The following is a 19,127-nucleotide window of genomic DNA, read 5'->3' on the forward strand; positions in this document are numbered from 1 at the left end:
ATTCAAGGAAGAAATATGGATCTATCTTTGTCAAACCGTTACTTTTTCGGGGAAAAATCTTTTTCGCAGTTCTGCACAACAAGGAATTTTAAAAGTGTTTTTTGCATATTTTTTTGCATATATACTGATTTAAATTACATCTGACAATTTTCGTGTGCTTCAAGAAATAATGAAGCATACCACATATTTTGGCAAGACTCCATCCCGAACATGGTTCTCTCACCTGTGTTCCTAAAATAATAACGAGCTGCCTAGCACCAGTACTTACGCAAAAACATAACTTAAACGCCCTTAAGCAGGCAACACGTACACGTCTATCTTGCGTGGTGTGTGTGTGTGTGTGTGTGTGTGTGTGTGTTTTTTTTTCTTACTCTCCAACTTCACTTTCACTATTCGTTGACTTCGTATCGGTACGCCTTTATTGGACCCAAGTGATGTTCTTGCGCTCTCTGATTGGACAACAGGATAAAACGTTGCCGAATCAATGGTACAGGATTTAAGAAAGAGAACGTGTTATTGGCTTGAAAGTTTCAACCCCTTTGATTGGTGTGTTTTGAGCGACCCCTTCCTGCTACACCAATCACACGTGGACACGGACTTGTGAGTGGCTCTGTTAGAAGACGTGGAGAGAGGGGTGTTGAGCTCTGAAAAGTCAAGTGTTGTTTCAGGTGAATAAAACCTTGTTAGTTCGAGGATGAAGAAGAGTCTGTTTTTAACAATAAATTGCATATCAGGACTTTAATGTTAGGGTGAAATTGCAAATATTTTCTGGATACTAATGATGTGTTAGTTGGTGCCTGCCGACGAGTCTACGTGTCGCACTAAGAGGGGTGCGCTTATTTGGACAAGATCGATATGTACGAGTGTGATGGAGTATTTTCCCCTTTCCATTAACTTATTTTCCACATTTAGTCATTATTTCGAACCAAACTTTTGACTGTCATGATTTAGTAAAGCAAGTACCAGTTTGTCGGCAAAGCCAGTTGGTTGGATCCAAACCGGAAGTGAGGTGTTCCTCTCCAGGATAAACAGCTGGGAAGAAAAAAGCAAGAGTATCTGATCCAGTGAAACCAGTTGGAGCCCGGTTTTTCTTTCTTTCTTCTTTTTTTGTTTATTTTCTTTTTCTTTTTTCACCCGGACGAGTACAGGTCTTATTGACTAGCAAGCAGAGACTGTTTGCTCTGGGCCAACTGTGGTAAGTAACTGACCAGTTTGAATGTCTTTGGGGCGCCAGTGTTGGGTCGAATTGTGGTGCAGTACAGTACACTGACGTCCAGGGGTTGTTTCTTTTGGGTAACCCATGATGGAAAACAAGGACATCACCAGATCCAAGATGCCACGTTTAAGAAAAATGTTGTCAGCTAATGTTCTGTCGTTTGGGCAAATGAATAAAAGTGTGTGAACAGATTCGTGAAAACCGTATGGTGAAAGGGGTGTGTGCTTACGACAGTAATCCCGAGTGAAGATAGACTTCCTTTGGATTATTTGGATTTTTTTCCATATCTGAAAAGTTGCCGTCAATGGCAGTCCTGAAAAATTTATTGTCAGAAAAAGTCTTACCTACACCCCGCTGCATCACACTTGCCCTTGTTTCTACACCAGCTTGTAGCTTCAATCGATCCTGCCTCTTTTTGTCGCTATTAGCGTAAGGGTTATTAATCTAGACGTTTTGACACGTAGATCGTTCCCCAAGATACAAGATGTTAAAAGCCATAAGATGTTAAAAGTCATTAAGTTCTAGAAAGTCTGTTAAGGCAAACTGTTATTTATTCAGGTCGTGTGCATAAAAGTGGTTTGATAAATGTGTCTGGGTTCTGTGCTGTTAATCTGTACTTGATGTAGATTCCTAAATATCTTTTACGAACTTCTCAACTATTAGCTAATCAAATGGACATGACTGAGTGAACAGTCTTTTCTTAGATAGGATCTTTTCTGATCACAATGAATTATGCATTGTTTCCAGAATTGGGAAGATACTGGTTAAAGCTTAATGCGGTGCATATACACTGCTTGACCTATAGGCGATGAACAGTATTTTAAAAGTTTAGAGAGTCTTGAACTGCATTGAAGTGATTTAAAAGAAAAATGTAATGCTAAACAAATTGGATATAATTTATTTTTATTTTGAGTTTATACTTTTAAAATGATGGGCATTTCAAGACTTTTTAATTAACTATGATTGCAGAAGAGACTATTTCAGAATCCTGCAATGTCCTTGGGCAATGAAGACCTTAAATTTCCTCCTCAGTCTGATGGAAAAAAAACATTAGGTGCTGGTTTACTTGCCATTCTTTAACTCTCCTTGTCATTGTTTGGCTGTCTTCTTCTTCTTTTGGTTGCTCCAGTTAGGGTTGTTAAATTGGCTGATATTTTACATGTGTTTATTTTCTGTTAACTTCATAAAATTTACAAGAGATGGTTACATAGTGCTTTTCTAGACACTTGAATTGCTTTACATAGATAACGAAGAGGCACTTCAACCATCATCAATGTGTAGCATTCACCCTAATGAAGAAACAGCAGCCATATTTTATGTCCATACATTCGCTAAATATAAGCTATTAGGTGGCGAAAGGGTGAGGATGATAGTTATCCATTTAGAGGCAGGGGATGATTATGGGGCCAGAATGGACAAGGTCGAGATGGGCAGCCTATTAATTACCACAGAGAGCAGGACCTTGGTTTTACATCTGATCCGAAGGATGGCACCATGCAATTATAAACTGTCTTTCCTTATTGCATAAGTGCTGTACTTATGTTGTCCAAGTTCTCTTTAGTGCCTGAGACCTGAAGATAGATTCTCCTCAGTCTTGTTTGTTAGCTGGATAATTTTGCTGCTTTCAGTATAAGCAGTGCCATAGTAAAGATCACCATTGTTAAGTCCAAGGCTCTGATTTGATTGAGATTGAGTCATTGTGAAACCAGGTCAAGTCCAAGCCCAAATGATTGTGAGACAGTCACAATAAAGTAAGAGAGAGAAAAACAGTCCTGTTAGAGACCAAGCTTTAATTAAAATGTAACTAGTTTCAGTCCCATCTACTACTGGTATACCAGTAATATTATGTATTGAGGCAGATAAAAAAAAATAAGCCAGATAGGTAAAACTTTGTAGAACACCCTACCCGTTTTAACATTTTAGGCATTGTCTTGTTCAAATGAAATGCGGAAGCTGCATAAACTCCACTTTATCAAAGAATTAAGCTTACTTTTCAAAGTTTTCCCATGGATTTAGTGTGTATGTGAATACCACAGCCCTAAAATGGCAGTTTTCTTCAGCGTCCTCTACTGTAATATAGAAGTCATTGAAGATTCATGGGGAAAATTGCAGTCTTGATCCTGTTGTTGGGGTCTCGATGTATTCTCAAATATTACAAAACTCTTTCAAATGGAATTGACAATGCTAGGACAGACGGCACTTTAAGAGCAAGAGCATGCACAGTGGATGTTTGTTTTCTTAAACCAGAAGACAATGGTGCCCAGCTCTGTAGGACAGCTTTGAATATCTTCAAAGTACCGTATTTCATTTCCTGATGACACTTGCCTAAGTGGGACTGCTGTGCTTCTTCTTATGAGCTTCAAGCAGAACATGAAGTCAACTTTCTGTGTTTCTGATGGAAGAAAGAAAATATGCAAATACATATTTAAGACACACATTGATTATTAATAACTTTTTAAGTAGTGGGTAAGTAAACTCAAATGTGAATACAAGTTACTTTTCAATAAAACACAAACTGTCAGTGACTTCTGAACTTCTGCAATTAATCTCTTTATCAGAAGAGCACTTGCAGTTGGTCGTCACATTCACGTTGACTGTTCCAGCTCATTCCAAACTGAGGGTCCAGTTTGCCAGTGTGCCATTACTATGTGGTCCATCAAGTTTGTGGTCCTCTACCATGGGCGGTGCAATTAAGATGACAGAGTTTTTGCTAGAAAAATGACCAGCTATCCCTAAAAGGTCTTCGATGAATCCATTTGAATTAATTGTATTCCAGTCAAACCCTGTTGGAACAACCATGCAGATTGTGACTCTCTTATCTCTACCCGTTAATTTTGTTGCCTGTGCAAAGGCTCAAAGTGCAGAACTGCCAACTTGAACCACTCTCTTAATATGGACAACATTCTTAAAATTTAACAGAGCACATCTCTAACACAGCAGTCTGATTCAGTTCTCTGACCATGTGTATTTGTTAAAATTCTTTAATTCCATTGTTTTATGTTAGGAGTAACAACATTGCCTGAAACTGATCGTTAAAATTGTCCTGCTGTGGAGCAGAGTTGCATGTTTTGACACTTTTTAGAGCCACAGTGCACTTACAGTGAAAAATAGTTTCATTACCTAGGATTTGAATTGCATTAACTGTTATACTTGTGTTATTTCGCAGCAATAGCTTTTGGAAGGCTTTCATGATTTTATACATGTGTTCAGAATTTGTCTGCAGAGTTCCTGCTATGTAGCTATAGTGGCTCGCTCCAAGAATAGTGTGATCTTATATATGAACTTGTTTAAAACCTCTTGTATTCATTAATCTTGAATTTCAAATTAACCAGCATTGCATGTTGTTGTAGGAATACAAATCACCATAGTGACATTTTGTACTAGAGTTCAATTACTCTCAACGTTTTGTTCCTTAATAAATTTTAAAAAGCAATTCTTTTTCAGTAGGATGTAATTTGTGTGATTGGCAATAATTGACCTGCTTCTTGGCAAGTACTGTATGTTTTAATCTTTTTATCTCCCACCCATTTATTATAACAAGAAATTAAAAATGAGGGCAACAGATATTTGAATGTAAATAATCCTAGCTAGGTTTATTAAAAATATTTGGCAGTATTCAACAGTTGTTTAACTCCAGAATCCATTAACATTTGTATGTTTTGTCTTTTACTTTATTAGCCTAATGGGGCTTGTATTTTAAATGTGTTTTAACCTAGACATCCCAATTGCATTCCCTAAGATTTGAACAGACTGGCAATACAGCATGTATCATTTAACATTCTAAAAAAAATAGAGTGGTTTGTTTTAAGTTGATCAATCCCCATGCAAGGTCCTATGTGGTGCCCAAGTGCGGTTAATGTAGTTGAGTTGTTAGAACAATAAACCAACAAGTAGTCAGTTCTTTTAGGAAAAGGTTGTTGTAGTAAGTCGGTGAATCATGATAAGCTGTCTTGCTTCCTTACTCCCTCTCTCTCTCTTTGGGTTTCTTCCTTATCTTTGCAGAGTTGGCGTGCAATGGTTCGAACCATGGTCGTCACAGCCACCAGCCTGGCTCTCACCACTGCTGTGGTGGCACATGCCTACTACCTAAAGCATCAGTTTTACCCTACTGTTGTATACCTTACAAAGTCTAGTCCTAGCATGGCGGTAAGTGTTAAAAATATAAGTAAATATGGTTTAAGCGATTTGATTGTATGGTTAAAGTGTGCAATGTTATAGTAGTTAACACCTCTGGATAATGTTTAAGCCTTGTGCATCTTTTAAAGTTATGACATTGTCCAAATTAACAGATTTAGTGTATTGTGCTTATATTTAAATGTGCTTGTGATTTAAATTAACAATTAATCTTGATGTACTTATCATTTTAGCTGACAATGAAACAAATAAGTCTATTAGCATTTAAAAATATTTTAAAAACTTTGGTTCGATTAAGAAATGTACAGGCCATAACCTACATGAAGCACACACAAAAAAATGGTCTTTTTAGTCAAGCCAGTTTTAGTATTAGCGACTTCATATAGGATTTCATTCTGTGTAGTTTAATTTGTGTGTGTGTGTGTGGCATGGAGTAATGGTAGCAACTGTCCTTCTCTTTAGTTCAGCATAGGGTGTGTAGAACATATTTGTCTGTACTGCTGTCTGTCCCCTACATATAGTAAATGGCTTTAGCTTAGATAGCACAGTACTTAACTACTTAATACTTTTAAGATAACATCAAGTTGAGTTTCGAAAGTCCCTGAAGTCCTACCACACTACTTGTATCTTACTCCAAAGTATCTATGGTTCTCTGTGTAAAGAAATACTTCCTAATGTTTGCACAGAATTTACACTTAAGTTTCCAACTGTGCCCACGTGTTCTTGTTGAACTCATTTTAAAATAACAGTCTCGATCCGCTGTACTAATTCCCTTCATAATTTTAAACAATTCAATCATGTTTCCTCTTAATCTTTTATTGCTTAAACTCAAAAGGCTCCGATCTTTTAATCTTTCCTCATAATTCATCTCCTGTAGCCCTGGAATCTGCCTAGTTGCTCTTCTCTGGACCTTTTCTAGTGCTGCTCTTTCCTTTTTGTAGCCTGGAGACCACAACTGTATGCATTACTCCAGATGAGGCCTCACCAGTGAGTTATAAAGCTTGTAGTCTACACATCATGCTATGTATGCTGTCCATGTCCCTCTGCAATGATTCAATGTATTCTTTATTATCTGCCAATCCACCTAGCTTTGTATCATCTGCAGACCTAACCAGCTTGTTACTTATATTTCTATGCCACATCATTTATTTATATATGTTAAAAATAGCAGTGGCCCTAGCACTGACCCCAGTGGAGAAGCACTCTTAACATCTACCAATTCTGATAATGTTCCTCGCACCATAAATCTCTGCTTCATCTGTCTAAGCCAATTTTGCATCCATGTACAAACAACACTCTGAACCCCCACTTATTTTAGTTTGATGCCCAACTTCTCACGTGGCATCTTATCAAATGCTTTCTGAAAGTCTAGGTAAATAATATCATATGCTCAACTTTGATCATATATTTCTGTTGCTTCCTTATCAAATTACAGCATGTTAGTAAAACATGACCTCCCTCTTCTGAACCCATGCTTGACTGTTCAAGGAAACTCCTGTTCTTACCATGTGTTTTATTCTTAATTCCTTCCATTAATTTACCTGTGATACATATTACGCTAACTGGTGCTTATTTGCTTGGATCTGGCCAGTCACCCCTTTTATATAATGAGGTCATATTTGCCATCTTACAGTCTCATAATTTCCCCTATGTACAGTGACCTTATAAAAATATGCATCAAGGTTTTATATGTGTACTCACTAACCTCCTTAATAACTTTAGGGTAAATATTATCTGGTTCGTGTGATTTCAGCCTATTTATTCTAAGCAATTTCTAATTCACTCACAACCTCCTTAGTAGTCCTTTTTATCGGTGGTAGGTTATTCATTTCCTCACACTTGAAGGAGGAGGAGGTTGAGAGCATGAATATATATTCTTTAATTGCCTTTTAGCCTCCCAAATCTCCTCCTTAATGGTTGCCTTCTTGTTCTCATATGCTGTACTACTCACATTAGAGTTATTAGACTTGTATGCCCTATACAGCTGTTTTTTTCCTTTGCAGCTTCTTTTTCAACTCTTTATTAATGCACTACGTAGCTTTTTTAAATTTCCTACTAATTCTAAATTTAGGTATGTGCCTGTCTTATATGTAAAACATTTTTAAACCTGTTCCACTGCTCCTTGACTTTCTTCATACTTAAAAGCTTATCCCCAGTCTATCTTCGTCTTCACAAAATTTGCCCTACCAAAGTTAAACTCGACAGTTTTAGTCATCTGCACTTTTCCAAATCACTGAGAACTGTATTCTATTATGGTCACTTGACCCTAGTGGTTCAGTCCCCTCTACACCCTCAATTCTATCCTGATTACTATAAAATACTAAATTCAGACAGGCTTCACCACATGTTGATGCTTTAACATGCTGCGTTAAAAAACAATCACTGATTACGTCTAAAAACTCCTGATCTTTTCCTCCATTAAACAGAAGTGTATTGTGTTTCAAAAATTACTTAAAAACATACTCTTTCCAATTAGAAAATATTTCACATTTTTTTTAATTCTGCTACTTTCTAACCCCCCAGAAGAAGTGATACGTTGACAAGTGAGTGAATATAAATGAGTGGTCTGTGGTTTAGTGCATGTGCATTTCCTTCCTATTTTTACTCCGCTGTAATTTCATTTGAAGTATTTGCATTTGTCTTGAACAGGTGCACAGGTTTGAATTCAAAGGCTGTATTTTCCCTAATTCAACATTCTGAAACCCATATAATCCAATTCAGCATCATAGGGTACTGTGGCTTGGTACAAGGTAGGACAGTCCTACCATATAGCCAGTTATGAATTGCCAGTCAACCTTATAATCATGTGTAAGCATATGTTCAAGGATGTGAGAGGAAAGTCCACACAGACATGAGTACATTGTGTAAAGTATACTGCCGACTAAGCAGCATAGGATTCAGATTTGGAAACTAGATCTGTGCAGCAGCAGTGGTAACCACAGCACTACCATGCTCCCTTTTTCAGTAACATTTACCACAGAAATTGATATGATGGATGTATAGCCTAATTTTGTAATACCTGATGAATAACAATTCACTATAAATTTTGAGTACCACCTTTTCAAATAAAGGCAGTTAAACTAATTTTATTTAGATTGCAGATGATAGACCCTTTTTTAATGTATATTGTCTCAACTCTGGGTTTTATGTTTACTACTGAAAATATGCTGTTTCAAGTATTGCACTTTTTTATATACATTTGATACTGAGCTTTAGGAAGGGACACTTGTTCATTTAAAGTTAGCTGCCAAAAGTTTAATACAATTTGCACTTTTTGACTTCTCTTTTTGCAGGTTTTATACATCCAAGCATTTGTACTGGTATTTCTTCTAGGAAAGTTTATGCGAAAAGTATTTTTTGGACAGCTGCGTGCTGCTGAGTTAGAGGTAAGAAGCCAGTGTCTGATCGTCACTGGTCATTTCTGCATTTTTAAATCTACTCTGTGATGTACTGAGCCCTCATGAAATCATTAACTTATTTATTCCATTTTTCTCTCAACAGCATCTTATTGAGCGTTCTTGGTATGCTGTGACTGAGACCTGTCTGGCCTTCACTGTCTTCAGGGATGACTTCTCTCCACGATTTGTTGCACTGTTTACGCTCCTTCTCTTCCTAAAATGTTTTCACTGGCTAGCTGAAGATCGTGTTGATTTTGTGAGTTTTATTCAGTGTACAAAGAGACATTTATTTTGCTCAGCCTGTTAAGTATCCACTAGTTTCTACACAATGGTGGGGTGTCTGGAATATTACATATGAACAATTGTACATTTATTTTGATAAAGTTGTTAGTATTTAGTTATGTTTGTGACAATGCAGCACCAGCTCTTTAAATTTCTCTATAAATTTTAGATGGTGGTAGAGCAGCTCATTATCCCAAAATGACCAATAATAAATCCTTTAGAATCCCCAAATGATAAATCATAAAGTTAAAAATGAAATATACTAAATAAACAAAAATTGATAATGCCTGTTATTTCAGTTCAAAAACTAGTAGTAAACACAAACAACAATTTACAGTGTATTTTAACAGTGCTTTAGATTGCCTGGGTTCCCATAAAGTATGCCTTTGATAGAGTAACATTTTGATAAACTAAAATGGAACTGTGTTAGTTTAGTTTATCCATCAGAGGACATCTGCAGCTTCAAATGGTCTAAATCGGTGGTTTCCAAACTTGGTCCTGGGAAACTCCTCGGACTGCAGGTTTTTGTTCCAACAGTTATCTGCTTCTAATTGGACTCCTAGCCCAATTAAGTGAGCTCTTAATTTCCAGTTTCTGTGTTTTGGGGTCAATAAAGAAATTACAAAAGTAAGTGTGTTAATACATTTTAATACAAATAAAGCAATTATGTGGATGATGTGTATTTTTTATTCTTATTTATATTCACCCTGATTTCCATTCTTCCTCTTCAATATTGACTGACTAGCAGGTCTAACTAACGCTGATGCATTTGCAGTCTCCTCATTTAGTGTTGTTCACCCAGGTGTCTGCTTTGGTTGGTTTTAGTCACTATTAGGACAGAGTAAGGGTAGCAGACTACACATAATAAGGGAAAAATAATAGCAAAAAAGAGTTAAGCATTTAAAGCTATAGCAAAATATAGAAATACTGTTTTTCTAAATGTCTTATAATGTAAAAGTCATACTGCTGTATTTTTCTGAATGCAGAATAAGAGAAGAGAACAACAGACAAGTTAACTAAATGAGATCAGTTATTATCATTTATTGTGAATCTGGTTGGAACAAAAACCGCAGCCATAGTGGGTCCCCAGGACCGAGTTTGGGAACCAGTGGTCTAAATGCACCAAATAATCTGGCAATATTAGACCATTTATTGATTTTTATGTGGCTGAACGCGGGCCTCCTGCTGCAAAAAAGAGTATTTTGATTGTTGAAGGGGTGATGATATGCTTTGAATGCAAGAGTGTGTTAAGAAGCATCTATTCAGACAAAACTACTGTCCCCTTACATTGCAATTATTTAAACTGGGGTAATCACACCTAGTTTAAGCTGTTTGGTGGAGATTAGGCTGTTTATTTATATTAAACCAATCTGAAACCCTCCTGTGTTCTGTTTCATTTTTGGCTTTTCATAAGGAAGTTTACATTTTTACTACATTCTTAATTATCATAGCACTGGAGAGTGGCAACATGTTGATTTAGTAAATCTTCTTCCTCTACATCTTTTCCCCCTTGAATGTGGGATTGATGATCTATTAAATATATTTTCTGTAATTTACCTTTTAGATGGAGAGGAGTCCTAATATTTCCTGGCTGTTTCATTTCCGTGTCCTGTGTAAGTATGAATTTTGCACAGATACTAGAATTTGTTGTTTCTTGATGATCTTGAATCAAGAGTCAGTCAATAGGCGGAAACCTTGTTCTTGAAAAAAATTATCCTTATTGTTTAAAGCAGCTGTTTAGCATAGGTACTGGTAGTTCAGGAAGTAATTTGCTTAAGGTCTATACTTAGCAGTCCCTTCAGATTTAAGAACCATAATAAGTGTTATGGTTGTGTACACCGCCTGTGTTTCATTTTTATTGTTCCTTTCTTGTAGCTTTAATGATATTGCTGGGCACACTTGATTTCCTGTTCGTTAACCATGCCTGCCACAGCATCATCACCCGTGGGGCATCAGTACAGTTGGTGTTTGGTTTTGAGGTAAATATAGCTACTAACCACATTTAAACTCTTTTGTGTAATATTTCAGTTGTGCCTTTTATAGGTTGTATTGGATGCAACAATTAAAAGTGAAATTAGGAATCTGTAAATGAAAGTTGAAAAACAGTAATGCAAATGATAGCCCTATTGTTTTAGCTGTTAAACTGTCAAAGAGGTAAATAAAATTAAGAAGTATTAAGTATATGAAGAAGACAATGACAAATAGTTTTAAATGATATTTTTATTAAGTTTTCTTCTGCAAGATTTCTAAACCGTACTAGTGACTGCCATGAATGATGATAAAGTAAAATAAATATATTTATTTGATAGGCGATCCTTCGTAGTTTTTAGTCGGCAACATGCCTTTGTCCGGAGTGCACCGTGACTTTGCTGTCAAAGCGTTTTTCAAAAACAAGAATCCATCATCACTATGCAACGCACATTCCATACACACTTCAGCATTTTTGTGTGATCTTACTTGGAAGATGTAAAACTATTAATTATAAAGTCAAGAGCTGTTGAGTCCACATCTTTAATGTATTCAGTTTCATTCTTTATATTATGTGGGAATAACAGCACTGGAGATTGCTCATAGAAGAGTTGCTAAATTAATTGCAGTTACTATACTGAGAAAAATTAGCTGTGAGGAGAGATTAAAGTAGTGATGTAAATGCTTAAAATTATGAGGGGAGTAATACAGCTAGTGCCAGCTGTTAAGTTATAATTGTAATTTGTTCTTCAACAAGAAGCAAACTAATGGAAGGAATTTAAGGGTAATAATCACAATGTTAGAGGCTAATTTCTTATAGAATATTGGAGATGTATTAAATTATTTAGCATGTTTAGAGCAATAGCTTGAGAACCTTAAGTTCTTGGATATAAAATAAATGTAAAGTAAATAAAAAGTGACTGGACTGAATGGCCATTTCCTATCTGCATGTTTAATATAATATCTTTAACATGAGCATACTCTGTTATTTGTATATTCCTTATTTTTTTTTTTTTTCCTCTCCAATTCCTTCTTAATTCCAACAGTATGCAATCCTAATGACCATGGTTTTGACAACGTTCATTAAGTACATCCTACACTCCATAGATCTTCAAAATGAAAACCCTTGGGACAATAAAGCTGTTTATATGCTGTACACTGAACTTTTCACAGGTAATATGCAGGCTTTCTTGGTTAGTTTCACCTTTCCAAGATGACAGAGCCTCCAAATTTTTTTTACTCATTTCTTCATGTTTTTCTTTTGAGAGGCCGCTTTAAGTTTTTATATTTGTTTGCTGATCTTTATTTACACTTAATGCAGACTTCTTCTTTGCACAAAGCGCAATGGCACCTTCTGAATATTTCAACGAAACTGCTGTGATTAAATGCCAGGCTGAATGTTTAAAACTGGGTAGCTGTCAGGACAAAATGATTTTTAATATAATGTAATTTACTATTTTCCTCTATTATTGTGCATTTTTCATTCAGGAATGGTCTGAAGAACACACTCCTACCCCTTATTGTGTCTTTCTTTTTCCCAAGTTAATTGATAGGGTGAATGAGCACCATTAAACCACAGAAATACCTGCCAAAATTTATTGCTTATCTTTGTTAGTAGTAGGTAGGTGAAAACTTCCACAAGTAAAAGGCAACACTAAGCACGTGTGTGTGTGTATGTGTGTGTGTAATTTTTTTTGAAGGTTGTATGTACTTGTGCATGCCTTGTTATTGGTGTTATAGCCATGGTTGGGCCAAGCCACATTTTTGCATTGCATTTGATACTGCAAGGATTGTCTCTGGCTTTATGTGTCCCTAAATTTAAATATGTATTTGTATTTATATGTCTATATTTTAAGTAACATAAACCTATGATTATTTGCTTATTTCTTTTAAAAAAATTGAAGAAATGCTATTTAATGAGTGTGAAATGAAAACATAGTATAGGCAGATGCCCCACTCCTATTATATTCCCAATAAAGTTCAAAACTTAAAATGGTGTACAAAATGGCCTTATTCTGTTTAAATTCTTTTGAAAAGGATATATATAATATATAAATATAAAAAAATATAATATATACATACATACACACACACACACACACACACACATACTGTATACATACTGCCCATTCCTCTTTGCAGCACCTCTCAAGCTCCATCAGGTTGGATGGGAAGCGTCGGTGCACAGCCAATTTAAGATCTCTCCAGAGATGCTCAATCGGATTCAAGTCTGGGCTCTGGCTGTGCCACTCAAGGACATTCACAGAGTTGTCCTGAAGCCACTCCTTTGATATCTTGGCTGTGTGCTTAAGGTGGTTGTCCTGCTGAAAGATGAACTGTCGCCCCAGTCTGAGGTCAAGAGTGCTCTGGAGCAGGTTTTCATCCAGGATGTCTCTGTACGTTGCTGCAGTCATCTTTCCCTTTATTCTGACTAGTCTCCCAGTTCCTGCCGCTGAAAAACATCCCCACAGTATGATGCTGCCACCACCATGCTTCACTGTAGGGATGGTATTGGCCTGGTGATGAGCGGTGCCTGGTTTCCTCCAAACGTGACGCCTGGCATTCACACCACAGAGTTCAATCTTGGCCTCATCACACCATGTTTCTCATGGTCCGAGAGTCCTTCAGGTGCCTTTTGGCAAACTCCAGGCGGGCTGCCATGTGCCTTTTACTTAGGAGTGGCTTCCGTCTGGCCACTCTACCATACAGGCCTGATTGGTGGATTTCTGCAGAGATGGTTGTCCTTCTGGAAGGTTCTCCTCTCTCCACAGAGGACCTCTGGAGCTCTGACTGAGTGACCATCGGGTTCTTGGTCACCTCCTTGACTAAGGCCCTTCTCCCCCGATTGCTCAGTTTAAATGGCTGGCCAGCTCTAGGAAGAGTCCTGTTGGTTTCGAACTTCTTCCACTTACGGATGATGGAAGCCACTGTGCTCATTAGGACCTTCAAAGCAGCAGAACTTTTTCTGTAACCTTCCCCAGATTTGTGCCTCTAGACAATTCTGTCTCGGAGGTCTACAGACAATTTCTTTGACTTCATGCTTGGTTTGTACTCTGACATGAACTGTCAACTGTGGGACCTTATATAGACAGGTGTGTGCCTTTCCAAATCATGTCCAATCAACTGAATTACCACAGGTGGACTCCAATTAAGCTGCAGAAACATCTCAAGGATGATCAGGGGAAACCGGATGCACCTGAGCTCAATTTTGAGCCTCATGGCAAAGGCTGTGAATACTTATGTACATGCGCTTTCTCAGTGTTTTTATTTTTAATAAATTTGCAAAAACCTCAAGTAAATTTTTTTCACGTTGTCATTATGGGGTGTTGTGTGTAGAATTCTGAGGAAAAAAATTAATTTAATCCATTTTGGAATAAGGCTATAACATAACAAAATGTATATATAAGAGAGAGATGGGAGAAAATGAGTTGCATATCTTAAAACAGTTTTTTATTTTTAAGCTTTCAACAACTTTCCAGGTGTCATCATCAGAAGAAAATGATTAGATGTACTTGAATCAAAGGCTATATACAGGTATAGCTGGTGAAGGGTGGATTAGTAAGGTGGAGTTCATTTGCATTTGTACCATAAGCCAGTATTCCATTTTAGAAAGCATTTTGTTTGTTTCGTGAAATAATAAATAAGCAATGGATATGAAACCAGTTGAATCTGCCTTAAACCACTGAAGTCTCTTGTGAAATGTGTCTTTGAATTATACAAATGACCTATGAACAGATCTGGTAAGACATGAAGGATGATAATATTTATTTATTTATTATTCTACAGGTTTCATCAAAGTGCTACTCTACATGGCTTTCATGACCATTATGATAAAGGTTCACACGTTCCCATTGTTTGCTATCCGCCCTATGTACCTGGCAATGAGGTAAGCTGTCTGTTAACTGAAAACCCCTTGAACATGGGAATAAATGCCAGTGCTAAAGTATGCATTGGCTTGATTGCTAGTTTAGACCTATGAGATTGTAGTTAAAGGTTTAGCAAAAGAGGACAAAAAATGAAGTGCACCAGTGTGCCATTTAGCCTCTAGATATCTGTATAAGACAAGACAATATGTATAGTTACTGTCAACATAGCTGGTTACTTTTTACTCTGGTAAATGTTCTGCTGTCTTAATGGCAGTAGCTTTATTAATGTGTAGCATCACTTTTGACAGCTATTTAGTGTTGAGATTTTTTTTTTTATTTATCATCAGTATCAGTAAGTAGTCCATCATCCATTAAAGGATAACTTTTTTTTTTCTTTCCCCCTCAAAGTCATGTTATGCTGGTATTTTCCCTAGATACTTGCTTTGTTAAGTGAAGCTGTATTTTATAACATTAATCTTTTATTAAGTAATTTAATTTTGAAAATGTAATTTTAAAAGCACCTCTCTGAACTATTCCAAACATGAAACAAAAGTCTTTAAAACTTAGTGAGAATGTTCCTGTGTGTTAGTTCTTCAGATTGTCGACTGATTTCACAGGTGCTTTTTCAAATTGTTTGACTGGCTACCATTACAGCAAAGAAGTTCAGTTGTCCTTATTGCTGTCCTTATTCATGATTCCCATTTCATTCACAGTGGTGTGGTGTGATTGCATGAAAGTTACAAACCATATTAATGTTTTTTGTACTTTTGCTATATTTTCTTTAAGAGCTGAAGAATTAATTTTGTTATTGATCTTGTTTAGTTAAAGCCATGGTGAAATCACATTGTTTTCAAAAGGTATACTCTTACTGTGTTGCTGTCTAGTATCTCGGGATAGAACATCCATTTAAAGCTGTACCAACAATTGCTTCAGAATATCAGTATTAATAAAGGGTGTGGGGAAGAAAAACTATCATTAACCCTGGTTTATTTTCCTTATTCTTCTGGGGTTTTTTTTCTGTTATACTTTTGTTTTTTGAAACTTTTATGTGACATTGGGATTAGATTGCCCTCGGTTCCATGAATATTGTGTATTGTGCAGAAATTGTAAAATGATCTTGAAGAGTATCAGCATTTGGTTTGGGGTGTCCGGAGGAAGCACTGAATTGCCGAAGAGTGGCAAGCTGAAGAGGCCCCCACAGGTGCTTCTTAGCACACCATGGAGGGACGACACTGTGGCTAAAAGTGTTCCAAGAGAGCACCTCCAGAAGGGGATGGAGGAGATTTTTAATGATGCCATCCAATTTTGGCTCCATCCTCTTTTCCAAAATAGCTTCCAATGTGTTGCGCTGATCATTAATGACTTTAGAAAATGCAGACAGTTGTGACTTAGACCTTTTCGAAATGTCGCATGGTCTTTTGTCTGTGAGGCACTGTAGCAGTTCACCTACTTTATTAATCTTGAGAGAAAATTCAGCTGAATACAGCACCAGAAACGTATACAATAAGGATACATGCAGCACAAATAATGTAGCCAATCAATCAACTGATAAATAAATGGATATTGTGCAGATATTTCAACATTAACTTAACAAGTACATCAGGATGAAGCATTTAATTTCCTGATAGCGGGTGGTTGGGAAAGACCCCATCCAACGAGAACATAGTAAACTATTGTGGAATGTGCCTGTGACTAAAAGTGCTCCAAGAGAGTGCTTCTTGCAGGGGATTTTTCATGATGGCATCCAATATTTGCCACCATCCTCTTTTCTACAACAGCTTCGAGTGTATCCAGGGTTCACCCAGTGATGAAGAAGGCTTTCCTGATGTTTGTTCAAGCATTGTGTGTATTTTGAGCTCAGGTTGCTTCTCCAGGAGACTGCAGTGTAGAACAACACACTGGTTACTGTGGACTAATAGAACATTTCCATCAGCTTGCTGCACACATAAAAAGACCTCCTTAAGAAGTGCGATCTGTTCTGGCCTTTCTTGTACACTGCCTTTGTGTTGTCAGACCAGACCAGTTTGTTGTTTATGTGAATCCCCAAGTACTTGTGACTCTGCACCACTTCCACGTCCTCCTCCTCAATGATGACTGGCCTCAGGCACTCTTTGGCACACCGGTCGTTCACTTCTAGCTCTTTTGCCTTGATGATGTTGAGTTGCAGGTTGTTGTCCCGGCTCCTCTATCCTCTTTCACAGTGGGTACAGATCAGAATTAAACCAAATAGACTCTGTCATTGTACAGCTAAAGAACTCCAAAATAAATGGAGCAGATATCTAGTGTTAAAAATGACAATAGTTTAAAAAATCCATCTGTCTATTAAATTTTTAAATGTGCTCAGTGTAGTCCAGGCAGCCAGTAAGTCAGAGTCTAAAGTAGTCCATTCCACTACAGGACACCACATTCAAATAGGAGTGCGATTAACAAACATATCTATGTGTTGTAAAATGAAACTTTGTAGAATATATTATTTGTATGGAAGATTTATGTAATTAAAAAAATATATATATATATCCTCCAATGGCGGCACGCCGGTAGCGCTGCTGCCTCACAGTAAGGAGTCCTGGGTTCGCTTCCCAGGTCCTCCCTGCGTGGAGTTTCTCCGGGTGCTCCCGTTTTACTCCCACAGTCCAAAGACCTGCAGGTTAGGTGGATTGGTGATCCTAAATTGTCCCTAGTGTGTGCTTTGGGTGTGGGTGTGTGTGTGCCCTGTGGTGGGGCTTGCGCCTTGCCCAGGATTTGTTCCTGCCTTGTGCCCTGTGTTCGCTGGGATTGGCTCCAGCAGACCCCGTAACCCTGTGTTAGGATATAGTGGGTTGGAAAATGACTGACTGACTATCCTCCAATGGAAAAACGTCTTAATTTATAAATGTGTCTTTTTAGCCTGGACCCTGTAAAAGTGTTGCAGACGTGTACAAAAAAGTCTATCTTTAGTATTTTTTACATTGTATGAATTAGCATTGTTCTTCCTAGACAACAGATTTAAGGCATATTACCAAAGCCTTGTTTGTTTTAATAGCCATTTGTTTTGTGCAGAATTTTTTTCTTGCAAGTCTAAGAAGTTAAAATGGCTTTTGATTTGTTCACACATATTTGATTTTTCATATTGATGTTTTACACTAAAAAAACTACACATGGTAACTCCTTTAGAAATAAACAAACCAATTATTAATTACAACAGTTGTTTTTTTTTTCACCTCATACATGTAATACAGAGACAGCATGTGCTTATGCAAGTCAGAAATGCATGTTTCTCTCAATTCTCTTAGAAAAGCCCTTATTTTTTCTAATCAATTTATCTTTGAGTATTGTTGTGCTTTTAGTGTTGCATATGGCACATGCTGACCCTGATTTATGCTGTTTACCTTTACATTCCACCAGCAGTTTAATATCCACTCATGCAGAAGCCCATGGATGTTGAGAGTTTGCCTTTTGAATAAGCTGACTAACTAGAATTTCACAGCTTTGGTTTATTTGCGTTGTCAGGAATTTTGTTTGCTCTTTTCTAGGCAGTTTAAGAAAGCTGTAACTGATGCTATCATGTCAAGACGGGCAATCCGTAATATGAATACCCTGTGAGTAATATTTTTGTGGAAAGATTTACTGGGCTTTAGATTTTTTTTAAATTGCATTATTAGCACATTTTCCAGTGCTGTAGAGGATTGGGGGATAGAATTAAACACCACAAAGCATTTAAAGTATTTTTCTGTTGCATAGTAAGCGGAAAAATCAAGCGAGAGTATAATTTGCCTATTTTTTTGGGGGTGTGTATTGCCTTCAGGTACCCTGATGCCACTCCAGAAGAACTGCAGGCAACTGATAATGTTTGCATTATTTGCCGTGAAGAGATGGTGACTGGTGCCAAAAGGCTACCCTGCAATCACATTTTTCATGCTAGGTAAGGAGCATTCCACTGGTCTCTGTTGTGCTAACACTTGAGTTTGTCATGTTCTTACTTAATCTGGGTTTGTTTTTTGCTTTAAATACTGATAGCGCTTCTTTCCTACCCCCTTAGTTGTCTACGTTCGTGGTTCCAGCGGCAACAGACTTGTCCCACCTGTCGTATGGATGTATTGCGGGCTTCTCTTCCCAATCAGACACCTGCTCCTGCTCCTGCACAGCAACCTGCTCCACCTGCAGCACCAAACCCCCAGATGCCACCACCTCCAAACAGTGAGTGCATTTTTTTACTTTACCATGATTCAGTGTCTTCATCTGTAGCTAGTTTTCATTAAGACTGAATGGATCTGTTTCTCTAAA

The 19,127-nt window shown here is 37.3% G+C and overlaps 1 protein-coding gene across 2 annotated transcripts in view; it reads left to right on the forward strand.

Annotated features, from left to right (window-relative positions):
- Positions 1 to 608: 608 nt before the first annotated feature.
- syvn1 (synovial apoptosis inhibitor 1, synoviolin) overlaps positions 609 to 19,127 on the forward strand; it is a 31,114-nt gene continuing 12,595 nt past the window's right edge. The window contains exons 1-11 of one of the 2 annotated variants that reach the window (XM_039760691.1): positions 609 to 1,195; positions 5,219 to 5,362; positions 8,644 to 8,736; positions 8,852 to 9,004; positions 10,595 to 10,643; positions 10,906 to 11,009; positions 12,045 to 12,171; positions 14,785 to 14,884; positions 18,377 to 18,442; positions 18,649 to 18,765; positions 18,883 to 19,040. In XM_039760691.1, coding sequence (XP_039616625.1) covers positions 5,231 to 5,362; positions 8,644 to 8,736; positions 8,852 to 9,004; positions 10,595 to 10,643; positions 10,906 to 11,009; positions 12,045 to 12,171; positions 14,785 to 14,884; positions 18,377 to 18,442; positions 18,649 to 18,765; positions 18,883 to 19,040 — 1,099 coding nt within the window. In that variant the 5' untranslated portion in view covers positions 609 to 1,195; positions 5,219 to 5,230. The remainder of the gene's footprint in view (positions 1,196 to 5,218; positions 5,363 to 8,643; positions 8,737 to 8,851; positions 9,005 to 10,594; positions 10,644 to 10,905; positions 11,010 to 12,044; positions 12,172 to 14,784; positions 14,885 to 18,376; positions 18,443 to 18,648; positions 18,766 to 18,882; positions 19,041 to 19,127) is intronic. The other variant, XM_039760692.1, reaches the window with a different exon arrangement.

Source organism: Polypterus senegalus, chromosome 8 (assembly GCF_016835505.1).
Source record: "Polypterus senegalus isolate Bchr_013 chromosome 8, ASM1683550v1, whole genome shotgun sequence".
In the NCBI taxonomy this organism is placed as follows: Eukaryota; Metazoa; Chordata; class Cladistia; order Polypteriformes; family Polypteridae; genus Polypterus; species Polypterus senegalus.